Consider the following 24,629-nt stretch of genomic DNA (forward strand, 5'->3'; position numbering starts at 1 on the left):
CAGCACACCTTTAAGCAAGGTCTGATAAATTCCTTCTCACAGAGGTGTAATGATAGAGTAGGCCACGCGTGGTCACTTCCAGGATTGGAATTCTAACAGGTAGGTGATTCCTTAAAGAATGAACTCTCACGAACGTTCAAGCATCCATGCAAGAGCAGTCTTGTTTGGAACACACTGTCTTCACCCTTCTCTGTGCTGTGTACCCCCCATTCCAGGTCGTTAACGAGGCTCTTCCCTCTCTCCTCCGTGCTGTTTCCAGATTACCAAGGTTCCAGAGAACCTGCTGCCTTTCGCGGTGCAGTGCAGGAACCTCACCGTGTCCAACACACGGACCGTCCTCCTCACCCCAGAGATATATGTGGACCAAAACATCCATGAGCAGCTGGTAGATTTGATGTTGGAGGCCATCCAAGGAGCCCGTGAGTACATAAGCAAAGCTGTGCTCATCTACATTTTGATTTCCAAATTAAAACTCCTCCTAGTGCATTGGAAAGCCGCGGAGCCACTGCAGTTCCAGGAAAACTAAGGGTGCGAGTTCACACCTTGAATATCAGTATAGTCACCGACAGCAGAAGAGTAAAGAGCGGGGTAAAGGCACAGACAATTCCTACAGGCTCTTTCCTCTCTCCTTTGCCTTCTGTTAGATTTTGAAGATGTGACTGAATTTCTGGAAGAGGTCATTGAAGCCTTGCTATTGGATGAGGAAGTTCGAACATTTCCAGAGGTCATGTTCCCAGTGTTTGATATTTTGTTGGGCCGAATAAAAGATCTGGAGCTCTGCCAGATGCTGCTGTACGCGTACCTGGACATCCTGCTCTATCTCACCAGGCAGAAGGACATGGCCAAGGTAGCTGGGAGGTGTAAACACACGAGCTGGAGATTAGTAACGTGTGCTTCCCTGTGCTGAAGGCACTAGAACATTACGTGTTGAATAAGAGAAAGATGTGTTGGTTGTTGTGTAGACTTAACTCTTTGAGGCCCTCTCATCCCATCACATTTACCTCATCATACAAACAAATAAGTTTCCTTCTCTTCTCCTACAGGTTTTTGTAGAATACATTCAGCCCAAGGACCTCAGCAATGGGCAGATGTACCAGAAGACCTTGCTGGGAGTAATCCTAAATATCTCTTGCTTATTAAAGACTCCGGGTGTCATAGAAAATCATGGCTATTTCTTGAATCCATCTCGCTCCAGCCCCCAGGAGATCAAAGTACAAGAGGCCAACATCCATCAGGTGGAACTGTTTATGGTGTATCCCAGCCCCTGGTCTTAGATTAAGTCGTTTCTTCAGGAAGCAGGGGCACATGAGGCTGCTGGAGCTCGTGGGTGATGTGGGTGGCTTTCTACTGTAATCGTGTGAAGAAAAGCCCTCTCTAGTATGTGCTGAGAGTCGAGGAAAAACCTTCATGTGGTTTAAAGACTAAGCTGCTGCTCCTCGTTGTGCTGTGCTGTAGCACAGCCTCTTCCTCTCGGCCCTGGTTTTTCTCACCAACCTGTTTCTTATAACTTCAGCTCATAAACCTTCTGACTGATCTCCAGCCTATAAACTATTTTTTTTTCCTGTCCCTCCTTCCTATGTCCTCTCTATTTGGGCTTTTTAGCATTCGTTATGGTAGAAGTCTGGCCAACATGAGGCAGTACATGGTTGAATTGGTGTTAGTTTGCATCTCCCATACTCACAACTCTCTAATGCCCAGATTTGCAAATTACAGCAGTAGCCACATCCTGCCTGCTTTTGTAAATAGTTTGATTGAACACGGCCATGCCCATTTGTGTATGTGTGGTTATGGCTTCATTTCATGCCATAATGGTAGAGTTGAATAGTTGCTACAGCGACCATATGGCATGAAAAGCCAAAAATATTTATCATTTAACCCTTTGCGGAAACAGGTTACTGATCCTACTCTAAAGCTCCATAAATGCCCCCTGCAGTTGGGCAGCTTGTCAGGAAATCTCTCATAAGTGCCTAGAAAATTGCTTAAATTAGAGCTGGGGATAAGGCATAGGAAGAGTACGGAAAAGATGAGGATTGGCATATTTTTAGAAATTGACAGTGGCTAAGTTTTGGGAGCAACAAATATTAGGATTGTGAAACTGGAATGTTCTGTGGTTATGTTTTCTGGTTAAACAGTTCATGGCTCAGTTCCATGAAAAGATCTACCAGATGCTGAAGAACTTACTCCAGCTCTCCCCAGAAACCAGACATTGCGTCCTGTCCTGGCTGGGAAACTGTTTGCATGCAAATGCAGGCCGCACCAAGATCTGGGCCAATCAGATGCCAGAAATCTTCTTCCAGATGTATGCCTCGGATGCCTTCTTTCTGAACCTGGGTGCTGCTCTCCTGAAGCTGTGCCAGCCATTTTGCAAACCCAGGTCCTCTCGGCTCCTCACCTTTAACCCCACTTACTGTGCACTGAAGGAGTTGAATGATGAAGAACGAAAAATAAAAAATGTACACATGAGAGGTAGGGGAGTACTGGGCTTCCCAAAACGTGTGTGTGTGTGTGTGTGTGTGTGTGTGTGTGTGTGTGTGTATTTGTGTGTGTGTCTAAGGCACTCACAACCTTATCTTTTCTCATAAAGGTGCCTTGTAAGAAGATGAGGCAGACAGAAGAGCTATTATAAATTTTACAAGGACAGACTTTTAAAAATAACACTGGTGGCTTTTAGATGTTGTGCTTTAGTGAGACCTTCTCTCCTAATTTGGTAACCTTGGGTATTCATTATTTCTTTAAAAATGAATGAAGCACAGTCCTTATCCTTTATGAATTCAGAAATGCCAGGAGAAGGCAGATAGATTGACAGGTAACCATAATATGGTGTAGGGCTGAGCTATGGGAACACAGAGGAAGGAGTGATAAATTCTACAGAAGTTGGAGGTCTTCATAGCTGATCTTCGAGAGATGAAAGCAGCAAAAGAATCTATACTAATAAAAGAGTAATATGCTAATTAGACTGGACATCCTTCCAGATGTTCTTCCGGACAAAGCCACGGTGGCGGGGGCTGAGGCAGAGGTGGTTAGGGGCAAGCAGGCCAGCAGGGGAGAGCAGTTAGGGGCGACCAGGCCAGCAGGGGAGGGAAGTTAGAGGGATCAGGCCAGCAGGGGAGAGCAGTTAGGGGGATCAGGCCAGCAGGCAGGTGAGCGGTTAGGAGCCAGTGGTCCAGGATTGCGAGAGGGATGTCTAACTGCTGGTTTTAAACTGGCAGTTGGACATCCCCCAAGGGGTCCCGGATTGGAGAGGGTGCATGCTGGGCTGAGGGACCCTCCCCTCCCCTGCCCTTCCCCGCCCCCTGAGCACAAATTTCGTGCAAAGGGCCTCTAGTCCCTTTATAAGCGGGAATATCAAGTATAAAGGTACAAAGCTATGGAGAGGCTTGACTAAGGAATAGTGAGAAGGTCATTGTGGCTAAAGCAAGGGGTAGGTGGGAGGAGGGGAGGGTGTGGGAACAGCAGGAAATGAGTGGAGAGGCAGAAGATTGAGACCAGATTAGAGAAAACAGCAATACAGAGAAGTGGAAAGAAAGCATTCATAATTCTACTACTCAAAATGAATCATGCTTAATTTTGGTGAATGTATTTCCTCCCAGTTTTATAACTCTTCGAGTTGTAAAAGTAATACATGTTCAAAACCAAATAATCTTAAATACAGAAAAACCCAAAAGAGCTACAGTGACCCATTCTCTAACATCTGAAAAATCTAGTTATCTCATTCCTTTTAATTTTTGGTATTTCATGATCAAGCTGAAGACATTTAACTGCATTTCTGTGGATAGTGAGAGCCAAAAGATATTTTTTTAGACAAAGGAGTGGTGATGAGATAAGATTTGTTTTTAAGAAGATATTACTTTAAAAAAGAAAGATGTCACTGGTAGCAGTAAGGGCGTGGAATAGAGTCAGGGGACCCAGGAGAGGCCTGTGGCAAGCTGCTTACTGTGCCTTCTGACTTCTTCGAGGTTTGGACAAAGAAACCTGCCTTATCCCAGCTGTGCAGGAGCCAAAGTTCCCCCAGAGCTACAACCTGGTGACGGAGAACCTGGTCCTGACAGAGTACACCTTACACTTGGGATTTCACAGGTAACTCTCCTGATGGCACTAGGAAAGATCATGCAATCGTGTTGATGAGCAGCAAGTTCAGAGGCGTCTCACATAACCTCACTGTCTCCGGAAGGCTCGCATTAGGTCTGATAGGAAAAGGGCATTATTTGCATTTGTTTGTGTTTACATGAATTGGTTTTGTCCAAATAACTTGAATTTATTTTTAATTATTGACCTATTAAACTTATTAAAATTAAAGATGCACTAGTATTTTTTCTCTAAACTTGCAAATTTTAAAATCACTATCTTCTATTGTTATCTGTCAAAGTGGAATTGTTTTCATTTAATATTTCACTCACTGCTCTTGAATATTCATTACTTAACTACTCCTGATGAAAAAAAACTAAGCTCTACTCTATGGTGTAGAGATAAGATTAAAGAAATGTTTATAAGGGATTTCAATAAGGTCAGTAAGACCACAAAAGATCTACATTTCAAAGATAAAGGGAATTCTAGAAGTGTGAAGTTTCAAGAACTAGAGGGTATAATTTTCAAAAATGGTTCTGGTTCTAGCTAGCTATAGTCATTCTAGAATTTTGTTTCCCTCTGGTTCAGCTGATTGTGACTACGAGTATAAATAAGAAGAGAAAAAAACTACTCACTCACAGTTGTAGTCTACATCACAGGTGGGGAACCTTTTTTCTGCCAAGGGCTAGTTGCATATTTATAACATCATTCACAGACCACACAAAATTATCAGTTTAAAAATTAGCCTGCTGCCCTAACAGGTTTGGCTCAGTGGGTAGAGCATCGGCCTGCGGACTGAAGGGTCCCAGGTTCTATTCTAGTCAAGGGCATGTACCTTGGTTGCAGGCACATCTCCAGTAGGAGGTATGGAGGAGGCAGCTGATCGATGTTTCTAACTCTCTATCCCTCTCCCTTCCTCTCTGTAAAAAATCAATAAAATATTTTTTTAAAATTAGCCTGATATATGTGGTCAGGCATTTAATTAATTCACCCCTGTTGCCGTGGCAGGGCCAGACCAAATGATTTCGTGGGCCGGACGTTCCCTACCTCTGGTCTGTAGGATGGGATATTGAGGGTGGCCGTTTTTTAATACCTTATCAGGTTACTTAAATTGACAGGGCATTATTCAAAACTTAGCAGATCTCTTAAAAAATGAATTACATCTTTATTAGAGAGTTTTTCTATCCCTCTCATTGACAGCTTAAATGAGACAATATATAACAATTCAGCTTGTTTTTGGCCTGTTCAACCACCTCGATTCAAACACAAAAATGATGTCATCTGGTTTCCCAGTAAGGCTCCCTCCCCCACCAGCCATCACCTACAGGGCCAGAGGAGATGATTTTGGACTGTACACATGGAGAAACTACCCATAACATTGAATTGTGGGTCTTCCTTCCTTAGAGAACATTTGGCTGGCCCTTTGTGAAAGATAACAAATACTGAACAGCAGAAGGCTTTTACGTCGCTGCCCTGGTGACTGCTCGCTTATAGGTGGTCTTTATTACTGTAGAGCCTCTTTTTTAATCCTCACCCAAGGAGTGAGGATATTTTTCCCATTGATTTTTAGAGAGAGTGGAAGAAAGGTGGGGAGGAGAGAGAGACACATTGACTGGTTGCCTCCCACATGCGCCTGGACCGGGGCAGGGATCGAACCCCCTGTGCCCTTGACCAGGAATCAAACCTGCAACAGCCGATGCTCTAGCCACTTAGTTACACCAACCAGGGCTTTAGTTCTCTTCTAACCATGGAAAGACTGTCCATATAACTACATCTGAGTACAATCATTGCACTTGTGGGTTGTTGAACTCTCCTGATGGGCTTCTTGTACTTTGCTTAGTAATTTATTTGACATACTAATATCCCAACCTACACCCTGCCTACTATTTGTAATTACCTGTAATGATGTTGAAGACTTGGTAACATTTTCCAGTGCTATGCCCCCTGCCTCTGTCTTGTCAATAACTTTCATGAGTGCCTTCTGTATTGTCATAATTGCAACTTCCTACTTCCTAAAAGAGATACTAGAATAAATTAATGAGGATTTGACCCTAGCCAGTTTGGCTTAATGGGTAGAGCGTTGGCCTGTGGACTAAAAGGTCCCAGATTTGATTCTGGTCAAGGGCACATGCCCGGGTTGCAGGCTCGATCCCAAGTAGGGGGCGTGCAGGAGGCAGCTGATCAATGATTCTCTCTCATCATTGATGTTTCTATCTCTCTCTTCCTCTCCCTTCTCTGAAATCAGTAAGAAATATATATACTTTTAAAAGATACAAAAAACTAATATAAAAATAAAACTAGAGGCCCAGTGCACAAATTTGTGCACCAGTGGGGTCCCTCAGCCTGACCTGTGGGATCAGGCAGAAACTGGCTCTCCGACATCCCCCAGGGGGTCCCGGATTGCGAGAGGGCGCAGGCCAGGCAGAGGGACCCCACTGGTGCATGATCGGGGACAAGGAGGGACACTGAAGGTTGGCCAGCCGGGGAGGGACTGTGGGAGGCCTCCAGGGTGTATCTGGCCGGTCTTGCTCTGTCCCGATCAGCTGGACCCCAGCAGCAAGCTAACCTACCGGTTGGAGCGTCTGCCCCCTGGTGGTCAGTGCACATCATAGTGACTGTTCAACCAGTCAACTGCCTTCCCCCTGGTGGTCAGTGCACATCATAGCGAGCGGTTGAGCAGCCTTAGCATATCATTAGCATATTACACTTTGATTGGTTGAATGGCCAACTGGACGATCAGACACTTAGCATATTAGGCTTTTATTATATAGGATGAGGATTTGTATTTCTGGAATAGGAAGTACTCAACTATCCCTATATGAGCCTCCTGACCCAGTCTCTTCTGCTTTCTTGGAGGCAGGTTGCATGATCAGATGGTAAAAATCAACCAAAATCTGCACCGGCTGCAGGTCGCCTGGCGGGAAGCTCAGCAAAGCTCTAGCCCTGCAGCTGACAACCTGCGTGAGCAGTTTGAGCGACTGATGACCATCTATCTCTCTACCAAGACCGCCATGACTGAGCCACAGATGCTACAAAACTGCCTCAACTTGCAGGTGTCCCTGGCCGTTCTCCTCGTTCAGCTGGCCATAGGCAATGAGGGCTCCCAGCCCGTAGAGCTGACTTTCCCTCTGCCCGATGGCTATAGCTCCTTGGCCTACGTGCCAGGTAAGCAGGCTTCTTAGGAACTTCCTGTTTATAGCCACCTGGGTTTAACTCGGTCACTTCGGAAGTTAAATCCTTCCTTAGTTATCATCCAGCTGTTTTTGGACAAACTACTCCTGCTTGCAGGTGCCATCTCCTGGTGAATGCGTGGGGGCCGACAGCCTTGTCCTCAGCCTGTGGCCTCCGCTGTGCACATCAGAAGACAGGCTTCAGAGGACAGAGGCTTTTCAGAGTCAGGGGTTCCAGCTGCCAGTTTCCATCATTAATATTGTTTGTTGCTCAACTTGGAAATTTATCTAACTCCCTGTGTTAGTCTTTAGGGGGGAATCATCTCCTATTGGTTAACCAGGAAGGGAGATTGTATATATATGTGGTTGACAGGTGTTGTCCATCAAAATCAGATTATATGTTCTTGATAACTGTATTGGTCATCCATTGTTGAGTAATAAATTATCCCAAAACACAGAAACTGTAAAACAGCAAACATTTCACACCGTGTCTGGTGTCAGGAACCCAGGAGCAGCTTTGCTGCATGGTTCTGATTCTGGGTCTTGCGTGAGGTTCGGCCAAGCTGTCAGCCGGGGCCACAGGAATCTGAGGGCTCAGCCATTGCTGACGGGTCTGCTCACAAGCCTATCCCGTGGTTGCCTGCTGGCCTCTTTTCTAGACCACGCAGGCCCCTCCTTAGTGCCACTCCTGATCGGGCGCCTGGCTCCCCGCAGAGCAAGGGGCCCAGGGGGAGCTGCTCTTACAACTGATCATGGAACTGACATGCCACCAGCTGTGTATGCCTCAGGGTGTGTCTTCTACCCCGGAGGAGTGCAGGACGGGACACCCAAGGGCATGAGTGCCAGGAGGTTAGGACCACCCTGGAGACTGGCTAGCTCGGTCACCTAATGAGTCTTTAAGATCCTTCGTACACCTATAGGGCTGTTTAGTGCACAGTTATGGTTGAGTGTAGAAAATCCGTGCACTCTCTGAAACTGCACTGATGTGTTAACAGTATTTTTGTGTCCCTACTGCTCTTACATTTATTGGATAAAAGTAAAAATTGACACATTTAAAGGAGACTCTACACTTATTAACTGATCACCATTCCTAGTACCTGCAAGACATTTGGGTACTGTTAACCTTCACTGAGTACAGTGTAGAATTTGTATGTACAGAAAGTCAGGCATTTGGCTAATTCCAGTGACTTTTTCCCAGAATTTTTTGCAGATAACCTGGGTGATTTCCTCATCTTCCTCCGCCGCTTTGCCGATGACATGTTGGAGACGTCCGCAGACTCCCTGGAGCACGTGCTTCACTTCGTCACCGTCTTCACAGGAAGCATAGAAAGGTGACGCGCTGGGGTTCAGCTTCCCTGGTTAGAGCTGCAAAGCGTTCAGAGACTTCTCTCCGAGGACAAAGCAGCCGCTCCGAGGGTTCCTCCAGAAGCTGTGTTACATTGTCGATCACCTGACCATCCTATGGGTAGCCAGAAACCCCCCTCTTGCCAGGCAAAGGCCTTTGCCCACAGGGAATTTGAACTTTCCTGTAAGGTATCTGAGAGGCATGCCACTGCCGCCCTGGTGAAGCTTACCTGATGCAGAAACCTGGCCCGTGGCAGCAGGTGCTGATGGTCTGTAATAACCGCATGAGACAGTTTGCTCTTGAAATCCTGCGTTGGGTGAGCAGTAAGCTTAGGTAAATGCTTTCTGATTTCAAGTCTTGCTCGTTCATCGCTTCTAGTCTGCCCAAGGATGATTCTCACTGACGGTAGAGATGCCTCTCTGATTTGTTCTGGTGCCTCGACCCGAGGAAGCAAACAGTGTGTACGTAGTGAAGATTGGCTCCACGGAGAAGAGAGTGAGCCACAGTCCCTGGAGCCATGTCAGTGAGAAGTAGGTAAAGCGACCTTCACTGCGCTGAGCAGGTCTGATGAGAAAACAAGTCAGCAAGTAGTTATTAGGCGCACCTGGTATGCACCCAAGTGACGTAGAATAACTACCCTGGCCCTTGCTTTCAGAACGCTCAGAAAGGCAAGTTTATCCCTGACGAAACAGTCAGAATAGTAAGCAGGAGAGAATGCGTTATAGAGAAGTACACAGAATGGCTAAACAGTAAATACAACCCAAGTACTCACCCTCACACTTGGTAAGCTGTAACCTCAAAGTTGAGTGGTATCCCCTGCATTATCCCCCAGAAATCGACGACTTAAAACGGCAGAGCCCTGTTCCCACAGTGCTGGCCTGGGGTGTCTGCTCCCATAGAGACAGTTTGACTCCTTGGCTTGGACGCTTTCGGCATGGTGGTTGTAGAGGGCACGGCCAAGCCACTTTACCTAAGAAGAAGGAAAAGGGGGTTCAGTTATTCTTCGTGCTCCTGAGAAGAATGGCTAGCCAGGGCCCTGTACTAGTGTACACCAGTATTTTCGGAGAAATAAAAATCTGAAATGGCTGAAATGAATGATGATGAAGATAATGAAATAGTTTTCAAACAGCCCTTATCTGGCATAGAAGAAGGAAGCACAAGAGACAAACACATGTTCAAGGGAAAAAGGGGAAAGAAAAAGCAGTTGTGGTTCTGAATGTATTGTGTGTACTTCTGGGAAATGTGACTTTATTATGAGGGCTGCTTTTTTTGTATTTAAGAAGATACAGTGGAATGCAGTTGTTGAAAGGATTGTCAGAAAAATACTATAGGTTCAAGTCCTCGGGAGCAGTCAGTGGCTTTGGCTCGCCTGGCCCAGCTGAAACACAGGCATGCGCTCCAGCTCACAGCAGCCTGGCTCACGCTGCCTCTTCTAGTTTTCTTTACAGATTGATGTCTTTAGTTACTCTGCCTGGAGAGAAGGGTCACCAGTAACTTCAGGTTTAAGTACTCAACTAGTCTTTGTTGTCACCATCAAATAAAGAAAAGAAAACATTTTTTTAAATCTACCCGCTCAGCTTGCTTTCTGCCCTGTTTGCAGGATGAAGAATCCCCACCTGAGGGCCAAGCTGGCTGAGGTGCTGGAAGCAGTGATGCCCCACCTGGATCAGACCCCAAGTCCCCTGGTGTCAAGTGTATTCCACCGGAAACGTGTGTTCTGCAACTTTCCCTACGCAGCCCACCTTGCGGAAGCTCTGATCAAGGTCTTTGTGGACATTGAGTTCACAGGTAAAGCGGACAAGAACTAAAAAGCTGATACTTGTGCAATTTCACAGCTTGGTCAGTATCTGAATATCAGAAAAACGTCACCAGCCATCATTTATTGACGTCCTACTGTGTGCCACCTTGATGCTAAGTGCTTTTTTTTTTTTTTTACATCATTTCATGAATTTGTCACTATCTGGAAAATTTTACTGTATTATCCTCATTTTACATATAAGGACATGGATCCTCAAAAAGAAATTGTCATACAACTGAGTGGTAGGCTTAGGTCTGTTTCCTCAAAAAAAAAACAAAAAAAAAACCACATACTCTTACCAACTTTATTATATACTGCTTGATCAAACCATAGTCAAATAAATTGGGCTGTCCGATTAAAACCCGAGTCTTTATTTTCTCTGCCTCAAAATTGCAGAATAGTGGATAATGAGACAGTGTGCTAGTTGATATATTCTTTTATCCAAACTGAGTAACGGTCTAATTGTTAGATTAAGAATAGCAGCAGGCTCCTTGGCCAGTGTTTCTCAATGGTTAGAGTATCAACCTGCACACCAAAGGGTCAAGGGTTTGATTCCAGGTCAAGGGCACATACCTAGGTTGCATTCCAGAGGCAACCAGTCAACCTCGATCTTTCTCTCTTTTTTTTCTTCCCCACCCCGCTTCCTTTCTCCCTCCCTACCACTTGCTCTGAAAAGCAATGGGAAAAAGTATTCTCCGGTGAGGATTAACAAAAAAAAGAAAACCAGCAGGCAAGATTCCCTTTCTCTCTTGGCCTTTTGAGCTCTAACCCTGAGATGCTGTGTTTGAGTAAACAATATCCCATCTCAACCAGTAAACAGGATGTTAAGCAGTTAAGACCCTTTTTATTTTTTCTTAATTATTTTTTTGATCTTCACTGAGGGGTTTTTCTTGTGTGTGTTTTTTGTTTTGTTTTGTTTTTTTAGAGAGAAGAAGAGAGAGAGAGAGAAACATCAATGTGAGAAACACTAATTGGTTGCCTCTTGTACGTGCCCCACTCAGGGACCAAACCCACAACCTAGGTGTGTGCCCTGACCAGGAATCGAACTCACAACCTTTCGGTGTATGGGATGGCACTCCAACCAATGAGTCACTCTGGCCAGAGCAAGACCCCTCTTAAAGGGGATGTCCTAGTATCCAATGACAAATACAACATTTATTACTTCTTTAATTTTATTTTTCCATCACAGTTTACATTCAATATTATTTTATACTAGTTTGAGATGTATCGCATAATTCTTGGACAATTATAAAGAGACATTTAATTTTTTTAAATATCTTTGTATTGCTTTTTTTAGAGAGAGGAAGAGAGAGAGATAGAAACATGGATAAAAACCATCAATCAGCTGCCTCCTGCATGCCCCCTACTGGGGATCAAGCCCGAAACCCAGGCATGTACCCTAACTGGGAATCAAATAGGCAACCTCTTGATTCATAAGTAAATGCTCAACTACTGAGCAACACCATCTGGGCACATTTAACATTTTATTGACTGCCTTCTCATCTTTAGATTTTGACTTTGTCACTTGTTCACCTGAGCCTTGGTTTCCTCATCTATAAAATGGGTTGAAGTGAAATAGTGCATGTAAGTCTTCATAATACATAAGAAGTTGAGCAATAAATTGCTGCAGTTACCTCATTATCTCATAACACATAAGAAGTTATACAATAAATTGCTGCAATTATCTCAGGATATATAATCCCTGTCTTATGTCAAAGGAAGGAAAGTTGCAAAAGGTTAAGAGACTTGCATTATGTGGAGCAGAAGGAAAACCTAGGTCTTCTAACTCCATACCTCATGCTCTTTCTTTATTATGTGACCCGACCTGTATGCTCTAGTGGTCAAACGCAATATAAGCCTCAGATGTTCAGCTTCTGTCCTGATTTTTCAGAGTAATTAAGAAACGGCCCTGGCCAATTGGCCTGCAGACTGAAGGCCCCAGGTTTGATTCCTGGTCAGAGCACATGCCCAGGTTGCAGGCTCGATCCCCAGTGGGGGTCATGCAGGAGGCAGCCAATCAATGATTCTCTCCCATCATTGATGTTTCTATCTCTCTCCCTTTCCCTTCCTCTCTGAAATCAATAAAAATATATTGAAGGGAGGGAGAGAAGAGGAAGGAAGGAGGGAGGGAGGGAGGGAGGGAGGGAGGGAGGGAGGGAAGGAGGGAAGGAAGGAAGGAAGGAAGGAAGGAAGGAAGGAAGGAAGGAAGGAAGGAAGGAAGGAAGGAAGGAAAAGGAAGGAGAGGAAGGAAGGAAAGGGGAAGGAATGAAGGGAAAGGGAAGGGAAGAGTTGGCCACATAGCTGGCATGTTATCTGTGAAGATTGTGGGGATTATTTAATTTCCCGTCAGCACGTGGCTGTCTGCCACGGTGGCAGGCAGAGGCTCATTCAGAGTCTGATAAATACTCTACATTTCATGTGGAAGCATTTGTTCCCTTGGCTTTTATTGTGCAGCTCAGTCCTTGTCCTCTTCTGTGTAAGGTATCCTTCTGCTCTGTCAGTGAGGAAGTAAGCAAATGCTTGCCTACAGCTCTAGGCCTTTATGAACTCTCAAGGCAGCTGTTGTCAGCCTTGACACATTCAGAGTAAAGGAAAATGGCTTACTCTTTCTCTAATGGCACCTTTAACACCTTTGCTGGGTTTTTGCTCTTGCCTTACTCCAGGAGACCCTCATCAATTTGAACAGAAGTTCAATTACCGCCGTCCTATGTATCCCATTCTAAGGTACATGTGGGGAACAGATACCTATCGAGAGAGCATTAAGGTGAGAGTTTTCAGTGAAACTAAACTACGTTATCAGAGTTTTTGTTTCAGATAAACCCCATAAGTTGCGGTTCAGTACTAAAATGGTTTTCTCTTGGGCTGGGACTTACAGGATTTGGCTGACTATGCCTCTAAGAATTTAGAAGCCATGAATCCCCCACTTTTTCTCCGCTTTCTTAACCTGCTAATGAATGATGCCATCTTCCTTTTGGATGAAGCCATACAGGTAAAAAAACCAAACAGATTAACTGCTCCTATACCTTCAAATCATGGCCAGTACATACTTTTAACCTTTTCATCATAATAGAGCAATCTTCATGCTTCTAGTACCAGTCTTACACACCAAAAATCTGCAAGTAGCAGAGTACTACCAGCCTTCCCATTACAGAGCTCAAGAAGTGTGGTTCCATTAAAGACCAAAAGCAAGGCTCATTGAAGCCTCGAGCTGGGATGATGCCTTGGCAAAGGGTAGAAAAGAACGTATGATGAGGCCAAACTGAGGTAGACTGTCAGAACTAACTAGGCTAGTACCACAGAAGCCAGGACCTCGCATTTGGTCAGTGACTTTCTCTTCAATCTTTTCCATCCCAGCACATTAGTAACTGGCTCACTGAGGCAACGCTTCTTATCCCTCTCCTGAAAGACTGTGATTTTTACACCACTGCGTGAAAAGAAAACTAGCTTGGGTTGTTTTTTCATGTAAAGACTAACTTGCCAATACTCTCCATCTCTCCACTACCTCCCAAATCTTTAGCTGTATAGAAACATGGGTTTCACCACATGGACAGCTGGTGCCTCTCAGCCCCTTGGGGGTATCGTATCCTGGACCATCCCTATGGAGCTGCCTGTTGCTCATGTAAAAACTTCCTGTGTCTGCAAAGGGACATGCAGGGCAGTGACCAGCTGGAGAGGAGGCAGGAAAATCCCGAGGGTAGCCTGTTGGAGAGCCATGAGGTCCTCCCATTGATTAGCAGTCTCCCAGCAGCTTTAATTTGTGAGAAATTTTTCCTGCTTTTTGCATCTATATATATATAAAAGCCTAAATGACCGCTTGACCGTTCGACTGGTAGCTATGACATGCACTGACTACCAGGGGGCAGACACTCAACACACAGGCATAGAAACATGGAACAGACTGATGAATCTCAGAGGGAAGAGAGGAGGAAGGAGGGCGGGAAGAGATTAACCAAAGATCTTATATTCATAGTAGAGGCCCAGTGCACAGATTCATGCACTGGTGGAGTCCCTCAGCTTGGCCTGCGGGGATCAGGCCAAAACCGGCAATCTGACATCCCCCAGGGGGTCCCAGATTGCGAGAGGGTGCAGGCCAGGCCAAGGGACCCCACTGGTGCATGAACCATGCACCGGGCCTCTAGTAATCCTGTAAGATTTTAGATAGGTTTTCTTAGAAAACAATAAACAGACCCTTCTAAGCAAGAGCTATGTGATACAAACAATGACCCAGATGGCATTTTCATGGGACTGTAATTTTAACATGTTTGCTGTAACAGCAAAGGGGGATTTTAAATATGGTTCTTCCCGGCATCTTGCGTGTTTGATAAAGCTTTGTTTTTTTTATACAGTTTTGGGGGGTTTTATTTTATTTTTTCCATCATTCAGAAAGGGTTCATCCACTTTTTAATCCTGTTTATTTTTTCCTGGGTTTCATATATTATACCACATATTCTCTACGAGAGGCCTGGTGCATGAAAATTCATGCACTAGAGGGGGCGTCCCTCAGCCCAGCCTGCCCCCTCTCACAGTCCAGGAGCCCTCAGGGGCAGGAGGCAACCTGGCGATCAGGGGAAGGTAACGCCCCATCACACCTCTGCTGCTGCCACTGCCGGCAGCGCAAGCCTTGGCCGGCTCTGGTTACCTGAGCCTCGGGCCTGCCCTGGGAGGCTGGGAGACTGAGGGGACTGGGCGCTGCCATCTTGTGGCTGTGGGTGCCGCCATCTTTGAGGGCGTGGCAGTCAATTAGCATATTCCCTCTTTATTGGCTATGGGCGTCACCATCTTTGTGATGGTGTGAGGGTCAATTAGCATATTCCTTCTTTATTAGATAGGCTCATATTTCTAGGGGAATTACCAATAAGTCTACCTAGGCTGAAACAAAACTATATGGAGCCACAATTTTTCTTTTTTCCCCAAAATTTCTCTTGTAGCTTCAGCCCTCTGCTGAGAAATAAAGCCTCATGTCTCTTTGGCCATCCCTGGTTTTCCCAGCATAGTGGCCTAGATTTTAAATGGGACCTCAAGTCTGATCTTCCCTTCAACTGAACTTCTTCTCTGATACATTCTACCTCTGATTTCCATAGTATCTGAGCAAGATAAAGATCCAACAGATTGAGAAGGACCGAGGTGAATGGGACAGTCTGACTCCAGAAGCCCGCCGAGAGAAGGAAGCAGGCCTGCAGATGTTTGGACAGCTGGCACGTTTCCATAACATCATGTCCAATGAAACAATTGGCACCCTTGCCTTTCTGACATCAGGTAAGTACACAGAGCACTGCTTTCCCCAGAGATGCAGCGGCCAAGATCTGCTTCATTTGTGGTACCAGCCCCGCTGAAACTAAGTATTCAGACTCTGGTGATGGTACCCTCACAATATGGGAGAGAAGTGAATCACTAGAGGCTCAGGAAACACGATGCTGCCTTGTTGACATGGGAATGAGGAAAGGCCACCTCACACTGCTGCCAGAAAGCACAGATGTGTATAGGTTCTTAAGGACAAGTTAGCCATGTGAATATAGCGGGTGGAGAGGAGGAGAATTAACCTGAACAATAGTCTGGAACTCTGATTGAACGTGGTAGATCAAACAAAGACATTTATCTCACCCCTCTGCAGCTACACTGTCCAACGCAGTAGCCACTTGCCACATATGGCTATCAAACATTTAAAATGTGGCTAGTTTGAATTGAGATGTGCTAAAAGGAAATACATACTGCAAAACTTAGTATTGAAAAAGAAATATTTATTAATAATTTTTATATTGATTTCATGCAAAACGACAACCAAGAATCACCAGACATTTGAGGAAATCTAGCATGAAACACAGATAATACATGAAAACTTTTTTTTCTTTCAGTTTATTGATTTTTAGAGAGAGGGAGAGGCAGAAAGAGAGAGAAAATAAGTGCACCTGGCCAGTATGGCTCAGTGGTTGAGCGTTGACCCAGGAACCAAGAGGTACTGGTTTGATTCCCAGTCATGGCACATGCCCGGGTTGCTAGCTCAGTCTGCAGTAGAGGGTGTACAAGAGGCAGCCAGTTGATAACGTTTATCTCTCATCAATGTTTCTTTCTCTCTGTCCTTCTCCCTTCCTCTCGCTCTAATAAAAAACATATTTTTTAAGAAAATCAATATGAGGGCCAAATGTCAATCGGCTGCCTCCTGCATATGTCCCACTGGGGATCGAGCCCACAACCCAGGCATGTGCCCTTAACCAGGAATTAAACTGGCAACCTTAAGGTGTACAGGACAACGCCCAACCAACTAAGCCACACCAGCCAGGGTAATACATGAACACTTTCATAAAAATGTTCATAATCTCAGAGGCATAAGAGAAGATAGAGCGTATCAGTAGAAGGGTCAAAGATAAATTCAAGGAACTCTTGAGAGCAGAACAGAAAGGACTCCCACAAGCACATTAGAATTAAAATAATACAGCCCGGACTGCGTGGCTCTATGATGGAGTGGTCAACCTGTGAACCAGGAGGTCACGGTTCCATTCCCGGTCAGGCACATGCCCAGGTTGCAGGCTCAATCCTCATTGTGGGGCATGCAGGAGGCAGCCAATCAATGATTCACTCTCATCATTAATGTTTCTGTCTCTCCCTCTCCTCTCTGAAAGCAATAAAAATAAATTAGGCGGGGGGGGGGGGGGGGGGGGCGGGCATTGCATTTAAAAACAAAAAAACTAAACTACAGAACAACCATCATTGAGAACCTCCTGAAATCTAGCTGAATGAAAGTCATATAACTAAGGATTTAAAGAAGCCACATCTGGTGGAGATGCTGAATGGGCTTGATCCACACCAACATGTAACAGATAAAATATGAGAGGGAGCCCTGGCCATTGTGGCTTAGTTGGTTGGGCATTGTCCCATGCACTAAAAGGTTGCCAGTTCAATTCCCGGCCAAACACATGCCTGTGTTTCAAGCTCAATCCCCAGAGGGGGGATTAAGGGAGGACATCCAGGAGGCAGTGATGTTTTGCTCTCACACTGATGTTTCTCTCTCTACCTCTCTCCCCCCCCCCCCCCCCGCTCTCTAAAAATCAATTATTTTAAATCTTAAAAAAAAAAAAAAGGAAGGATATCTCTGCTGCAGAGAATCTCCCAAGAGGAGCGAGGGGTCCCAGCCCCACACGAGGCCCCCACACGAGGCCCCTCCATCCCAGGGTTCCAGAGCCAGGATGAGATGTCCCCATAACTTCTGCCTGAAAAACCAGTGGGGATTGAGGCTGATGGAGAGTAAGACTGCTGGAGTCCCAGGCAGTTCCTCTTAAAGGACCCGCACATGCATTCGCTCAGACTCCCTCTTAGTTCCAGCTATGGGGCAGCACCTTGAAAGGCACCAGGGACATCCAGGGAGGAACAGAACTGTCTGGCATCAGGTTGAGAGCTGGAGGGGCAGCTTTCTCCCATAGAGAAGTGCTGGCAGAGGCCATAGTTCCTTTGCTGAGCCCTCCCCCTGCACAGAGCCAACAGGTAGTGGCCATATCTGAGTCTCCATCAACTGGCTATTAGTGTTCAACACAACTGGGGACTCCCTGAGACCCCACCCCACCAACTTGCCAATCAACCCAGGCTGATTCCAGTAGCTTTTCCATATCAATGGCCTTCAAATTTACCTAAAATCTCTCAAACAAGCAGCATCTGGCCTCAATGTTCCCCATACTTCTGCTAAGTTGCCCCAGGCCAAGCACTAGCAGTATCTGGCCTTGGTTTGCAATTTGGCCTCTCCTGGGCATCTCCAAGCCCAGCACAGGTAGCAACTATCTGCACAGGCAGTGGCTGTCCTGGGCCTGCACCTCCTGGTAGGCCCCAGAGCCAGTATACTTGGTGGACAGCTTCAGACCACATCAGAACACCACCCAACCACCTCACAAGTTACACACAGAAGGGGCAGACTCAGCGGGCACCACAGACCTGCTAAAGTAAGTCCTGCTTCATGGGGTGGACCCCTGCACAGCTAATCCTGCACAGTGGTGGCAGCCAGTCCTTGCTGGGGGTAAATTCCTCCCATTAACATGCCAACAGCAATTAAGGCTCACCTACAACAGGAGGGTGTACACAGTCCACATGGTGGCACACATGGAGTGCCCAGCTTGGGTGAACAGGGAGGCTGTGCCACTGAACCCTACAGGACATCTACTACATAAGGTCACTCTACCAAGCCTGAGAGACGTAGCAGCTCTACCTAATACATATAAACAAACAGAGAGGCTGCCAAAATGAGGAGACAAGGAGACATGTCCCAAGTGAAAGAACAGAACAAAACTCCAGAAAAGGAAGTAAAAAAAAAAAAAAGCAATCTACTAGATGCAGAGTTCAAAACACGGTTAAAAGAATGTTCAATGAAATTAGAGGAAGAGTAGATGAGTTTAGTGAGAACTTCAACAGCATAAAAAAAGGACATGGGGGCTCTCTGCTCCTCCTGTTCGTCAGACAGCCTCTCCTCCTGCACTGTGCCAGCAGCCACAACCCTGAGACACGATGGTGAAGGTCAGAATGAACGGATTTGGCCGCATTGGGCGCCTGGGCACCAGGGCTGCTTTTAACTCTGGCAAAGTGGAAATTGTCGCCATCAATGACCCCTTCATTGACCTCAACTACATGGTCTACATGTTCCAGTATGATTCTACTCATGGCAAGCTCAAAGGCACAGTCAAGGCAGAGAACGGAAAGCTTGTCATCGATGGAAAGTCCGTCTCCATCTTCCAAGAGCAAGATCCTGCCAACATCAAATGGGGTGATGCTGGTGCTGAGTATAATGTGGAGTCCACCGGTGTCTTCACTGCCATGGAGAAGGCCGGGCCCACTTGAAGGGCGGAGCCAAGAGGGTCATCACCTCTGTCCCTTCTGCGGATGCCCCCATGTTTGTGATGGGGGTGAACCATGACAAGTATGACAACTCCCTCAAGATTGTCAGCAATGCCTCCTGCACCACCCACTGCTTGGCCCTCCTGGCCAAGGTCATCCATGACAACTTCGGCATTGTGGAGGGACTCATGACCACAGTCCATGCCATCACCGCCACCCAGAAGACCGTGATGGACCCTCTGGGAAGCTGTGGCGTGATGGGCGAGGGGCTGCCCAGAACATCATCCCTGCTTCTACTGGCGCTGCCAAGGCTGTGGGCAAGGTCATCCCCGAGCTGAATGGGAAGCTCACTGGTATGGCCTTCTGTGTCCCACCCCCAATGTGTCAGTTGTGAATCTGACCTGCCGCCTGGAGAAAGCTGCAAAATATGATGATATCAAGAAGGTAGTGAAGCAGGCATCAGAGGGCCCTCTCAAGGGCATCCTGGGTTACACTGAGGACCAGGTTGTCTCCGACTTTAACAGCGATACCCACTCCTCCACGTTTGATGCTGGGGCTGGCTTTGCCCTCAATGACCACTTTGTCAAGCTCGGTTCCTGGTCTGACAATGAATTTGGCTACAGCAACAGGGTGATGGACCTTATGGTCCACATGGCCTCCAAGGAGTAAGAGCCCCTGGACCTCCAGCCCCAGCGAGAAGAAGAGGGCCCTCAGCTGCTGGGGAGCCCTTGCCCCAGATCGGTCCCCCGACACACTGAGAATCTCCTGACCACCGTTTCCATCCCCGACCCCTGAAGAAGGGGAGGGGCATAGGGAGCCCTGCTTTGTCATGCACCATCAATAAAGTTCACTGTACCCAGTCCAAAAAAAAAGGGCATGGGAGCCATAAACTAGTCAGAAATGAAGGATATACAAACTGAAATAAAGAATAATTTACAGAGAATCAACAATAGAGTAGATGAAGCTGAGAAAACAGCAATTTGGAATATAAGGAAGCAAAAAATTACTCAACAAGAACAGCAGAAAGAAAAAAATTACAGTAGTGTAAGGAACTTCTGGGACAACTTCAAGTGTTCCAACATTCACATCATGGTGGTGCCAGAAGTAGGAGGGAGAGAGCAAAAAAATTGAATACCTATTTTAAAAAATAATGACTCGGTGGTTTATTGTCAACCTATAAAGCAGGAGGTCATGGTTTGATTCCCAGTCAGGGCACCTGCCTGGGTTGCAGGCTCGATCCCCGGTGTGGAGCATGCAGGAGGTAGCCAATCATTGATTCTCTCTCATTGATGTTTCTATCTCTCCCTCTTCCTTCCTCTCTGAAATCAATAAAAAATGTATTTTTAAAATAATAATAATGATGGAGTTCGGCCGGCGTGACTCGATGGTTGAGTGTTGACCTATGAACCAGGAGTTCATGGTTTGATTCCCTGTCGGGGCATATGCCCAGGTTGTGAGCTTGATCCCCAGTAGGAGGCCTGCAGGAGGCAGCTGATTGATTGATGATTCTCTCTCATCATTTTTATCTCTTCTCCCTTCCTCTCTGAAATCAGTAAAAATTATTTAATATCAGAGGACATATAAAGAGCTTCCCAGACAAGAAAAAGCTAAAGGAGTTCATCACCAACAAACCTGATGTTACATGAAATGTTGAAGGATCTTTTTTTTTTTTTAATATATATTTTTATTGATTTTTAGAGAGGGAGGGAAAAAGAGAAACATCAATGTTGAGAGAGAATCTGACCAGTTGCCTCTTGCACGCCGCCTACTGGGGATTGAGCCCACAACCCCGGCATGTGCCCTTACCAGGAATCAAACCATGACCTCTTCGTTCATAGGTCGATGCTCAACCACTGAACTACACTGGCCGGGCAAGGGTTTTCTTTAAGAAGGAAATAAAGATCTCAGACATCTCTTACAGCAATCTGTTTACTGATACATCTCCTAGGGCAAAGGAAACTAAGGAGGAAATAAACAAATGGGACTACATCAAAATAAAAAGCTTCTACACAGCAAAAGAATCCATCAACAAAATGAAAGGGGAGCCCACTGTATGGGAGAACATATTTGCCAATGTTACAGCTGATAAGGGGTTGATTGCCAAAATACGTAAAGAACTCATACAACTTAACAAAAGGAAGACAAAAATCCAATTAAAAAATGGGCAGCAGAAGGACCAAGATGGCGGCATAGGGCAGACGCCTGATTGTTGCCTACCACAACAATTTTGAAACTACAACTGGAAAACAGAGCAGACACCATCCAGAACCACCGGAGGGCTGGCTGAGCGGATGCTCCACAACTAGAATAAAAGAGAGGGGGACGCGGGATGATGCTGATGCCGGTGAGCCAAAGATCACACTTTAAGAACTACGGCTCTGGCGACACAATGGCGGCCTGGAACGTGCTCGGCGCAGTTCCCCCAGCGGTCTCTGGCTGAGGGGACGGCTCCACTCGCTGCCGAGCACGAACAGACGAGCCCCTGGGAGACATGGGGTGGGAGACTACGCGCTTGCTGACCTCCGAGTCCTTCAAGAATCTCAACGCCCCGGAAGCGGCCAGGTGCGCACGCTCGGCGACCGGCCACCGCTGCAGACCCAAGGGCTGACGCAGCCACCCCGGACCAGCCCGCCGCCGCGCACCGGGCACACCGGAGCTTCGCCGAGCCCGCCGCCCAACGAGTTCCACGGCAGCCTCCCCGGAGCTTTGAGAAAATGGCCGAAGGAATTGCTGAGAGGGAATTGACCGACAGGAATTGGGATCAAGAAGACGAAGCCCCGCTGGGTCCCGGGTCCGGGTGAGGCCGTGCGCCCCTGGGTCCGGGCAAGGCTGGGACCCGGGTCCGGGTGAGGCCACGCGCCCCTGGGTCCGGGCGAGGCCACGCGCCCCTGGGTTCAGGTGAGGCTGGATCCCGGGTCCGGGTGAGGCCGCGCCCCTGGGTCCGGGTGAGGCTGGGTCCCGGGCCCGGGTGAGGCCGCGTGTCCCTGGGTTCAGGTGAGGCTGGATCCCGGGTCCGGGTGAGGCCGCGCCCCTGGGTCCAGGAGAGGCCACGCACCCCTGGGTCCGGGAGAGGCCACGCGCCCCTGGGTCCGGGCGAGGCCGCGCGCCCCTGCGTCCGGGTGAGGCTGGATCCCGGGTCCGGTTGAGGCCGCGCGCCCCTGGGTCCGGGTGAGGCCGCGCACCCCTGGGTCCGGGTGAGGCCACGCGCCCCTGGATCCAGGTGAGGCTGGATCCCGGGTCCGGTTGAGGCCGCGCGCCCCCGGGTCCGGGTGAGGCCGCGCACCCCTGGGTCCGGGTGAGGCCACGCGCCCCGGGGCCTGGGTGATGCTGGGTCCCAGGTCCAGGTGAGGCCGCACGCCCCTGAGTCCGGGTGAGACCGCGCCCCTGGGTCCGGGCGAGACCAAACCAGAGGGAGTCGGACCTGCATTACCACCATTTGTCCACCATCCAGAACTGAAAAGTCAGTGCTGACATGTACACATAAGGAACTGGTGGACATTGAAATTGGGTCTCAAAAGAACTGTTGGTCCAGAAAGAAACTCACTACAGACTGTTTCATTTGCCTGTCAGCATAACTATTATTGCTCATCTCACATTCGGTTCTTATAAGTATATTTCTAATAACACATGATCTCACTCATCTAGGGGGAATGATGAACAACATGGACTGATGAACAAGAACAGACCCAGAAACAAGGAGGCATCGATCGGACTGTCGGGCCTCAGAGGGAGGGTAGGGGAGGGGAGGGGTAGAGGGGAGAGATCAACCAAAGGACTTGTGTGCATGCATACGAGCCTAACCAATGGTTAAGGACAACAGGGGGTGGGGGCATCCGTGAAGAGGGGTGTGGGATGGGAATGGGGGGATGAGGACAAATATGTGACACCTTAATAAAGAAATTTAAAATAAATAAATAACTAAATAAATGGCAAAGGACCTAAATAGACATTTCTCAAAAGTGGACATACAGAAAGCCAAGAGACATGAAAAAAAATGCTCAGAGTCACTAATCATCTGAGAGATGCAGATTAAAAGGACAATGAGGTATCACCTCACACCTGTCAGAATGGCTACCATCAACAAATGACAAGTGCTGGGGAGGATGTGGAGAAAAGGGAACCCTAGTGCACTGCTGGTGGAAATGCAGACTGGTACAGCCACTGTGGAGAACAGTATGGAGTTTCCTCAAAAAATTAGAAATGGAACTCTGTTTTGACCCAGCTATCCCACTTCTAGGAATATATCCTAAGAAAACAGAAACACCAACCAGAAAGGATATATGCACCCCTGTGTTCATAGCAGCACAACTTAAAATAGCTGAGATCTGGAAACAAGTGCCCATCAGCAGATGAGTGGATTAAAAAGGTTTTATTACATTTACCAAGTGACAGTTAAAAAGAAGGAACTCTTACCATTTGCAACAGCATGGATGGACCTGGAGAGTATCATGCTAAGCGAAATAAGTCAATCAGAGAAAGATAAGTATCACATGATCTCACTCATATGTCGAATCTAATGAACAAAATAAACTGATGAACAAAATAGATCCAGAGACAGAGAAGCATGAAATAGACTGATGCATTTCAGAGGGAGGCGGGGTGGGTGGGGAGAGATTAACCAGGGAACTTATATGCAAATAGCATAGCTCATGGACACAGATAAAAGTGTGGATGGGAATGGGGGGATGAGGACAAATATGTGATACCTTAATAAATTTTAAAAAAAGAAAGAAAAAAAATTTTTTTAATTAATTCAAAAATAGGAAGCAGAACAGAAAGATATAGAAATAAGAAAAAGGTAAGAAAATAAAGGATCTATCTAAAAAGTCTCAAACGAGAAAACTGTTAGGGAGGGAATTATCAAAGAAATAATACCAAAAAAATCCCCAAGAGTAAAAGCCTCTAAATCAAGCATGTCAAATTCACTGCCCGCAGGCCACATGCGGCCCAGCCAATATAATGGTATGTAAGAAACGTTTTAATAAAAATTTTGTAACATAATTTTTACAATATCATACACAATTATTAATAACGAACTACAACTTTCGCTAATGACCGATTACTGTAATCGTGTTGCATTCATTTCCCTTACACGCAGGCGCACCATTTCTCTACTAATACTAGCAGTGAATATTTTAGCAGCCGATGGCCACATTATTAGTCTTGTACTGACTTGTTTGGTGTGTACAACAGGAAATGTTTCACTTTCGGAAAACAAGAAAAATAGGTTTATTTTCATTACGCTTATTAATTTGTGCAGATATTCAGTGTCTGGTAGTTAATGTTCAAGAAAAATACTAATTTTTATTAAAACGTTCTATTATTTTATGTTAACGATTACTCATTTATTTCAGCCCTTTGTATTCAGCATGTCTCTATCAAAATCAAGTGGTAGTAAAAATAAATGAAAAATTGCTGATGAACATCGAAATTTCCAAGA

The 24,629-nt window shown here is 46.4% G+C and overlaps 1 protein-coding gene and 1 pseudogene across 3 annotated transcripts in view; both read left to right on the forward strand.

Moving 5' to 3' along the window:
* The window catches only part of UBE4A (ubiquitination factor E4A), a 52,076-nt gene that overhangs the window by 15,756 nt on the left and 11,691 nt on the right, over positions 1-24,629 (forward strand). Inside the window, exons 6-17 of one of the 2 annotated variants that reach the window (XM_079787766.1) lie at positions 260-419; positions 645-847; positions 1,044-1,235; positions 2,133-2,466; positions 3,957-4,077; positions 6,926-7,230; positions 8,434-8,566; positions 10,181-10,368; positions 13,042-13,142; positions 13,254-13,367; positions 15,460-15,634; positions 21,138-21,307. In XM_079787766.1, the coding sequence (XP_079643892.1) occupies positions 260-419; positions 645-847; positions 1,044-1,235; positions 2,133-2,466; positions 3,957-4,077; positions 6,926-7,230; positions 8,434-8,566; positions 10,181-10,368; positions 13,042-13,142; positions 13,254-13,367; positions 15,460-15,634; positions 21,138-21,163 (2,052 nt within the window). In that variant the 3' untranslated portion in view covers positions 21,164-21,307. Of the gene's footprint in view, positions 1-259; positions 420-644; positions 848-1,043; positions 1,236-2,132; positions 2,467-3,956; positions 4,078-6,925; positions 7,231-8,433; positions 8,567-10,180; positions 10,369-13,041; positions 13,143-13,253; positions 13,368-15,459; positions 15,635-21,137; positions 21,308-24,629 lie in introns of those variants that run through there. The other variant, XM_079787765.1, reaches the window with a different exon arrangement.
* LOC307109141 (glyceraldehyde-3-phosphate dehydrogenase-like) lies at positions 17,400-20,887 on the forward strand (annotated as a pseudogene). Its single transcript has one exon. The product of its transcript is annotated as a glyceraldehyde-3-phosphate dehydrogenase-like (transcript).

This window comes from Cnephaeus nilssonii (genome assembly GCF_951640355.1).
Source record: "Cnephaeus nilssonii genome assembly, chromosome: 13".
NCBI lineage: Eukaryota > Metazoa > Chordata > Mammalia > Chiroptera > Vespertilionidae > Cnephaeus > Cnephaeus nilssonii.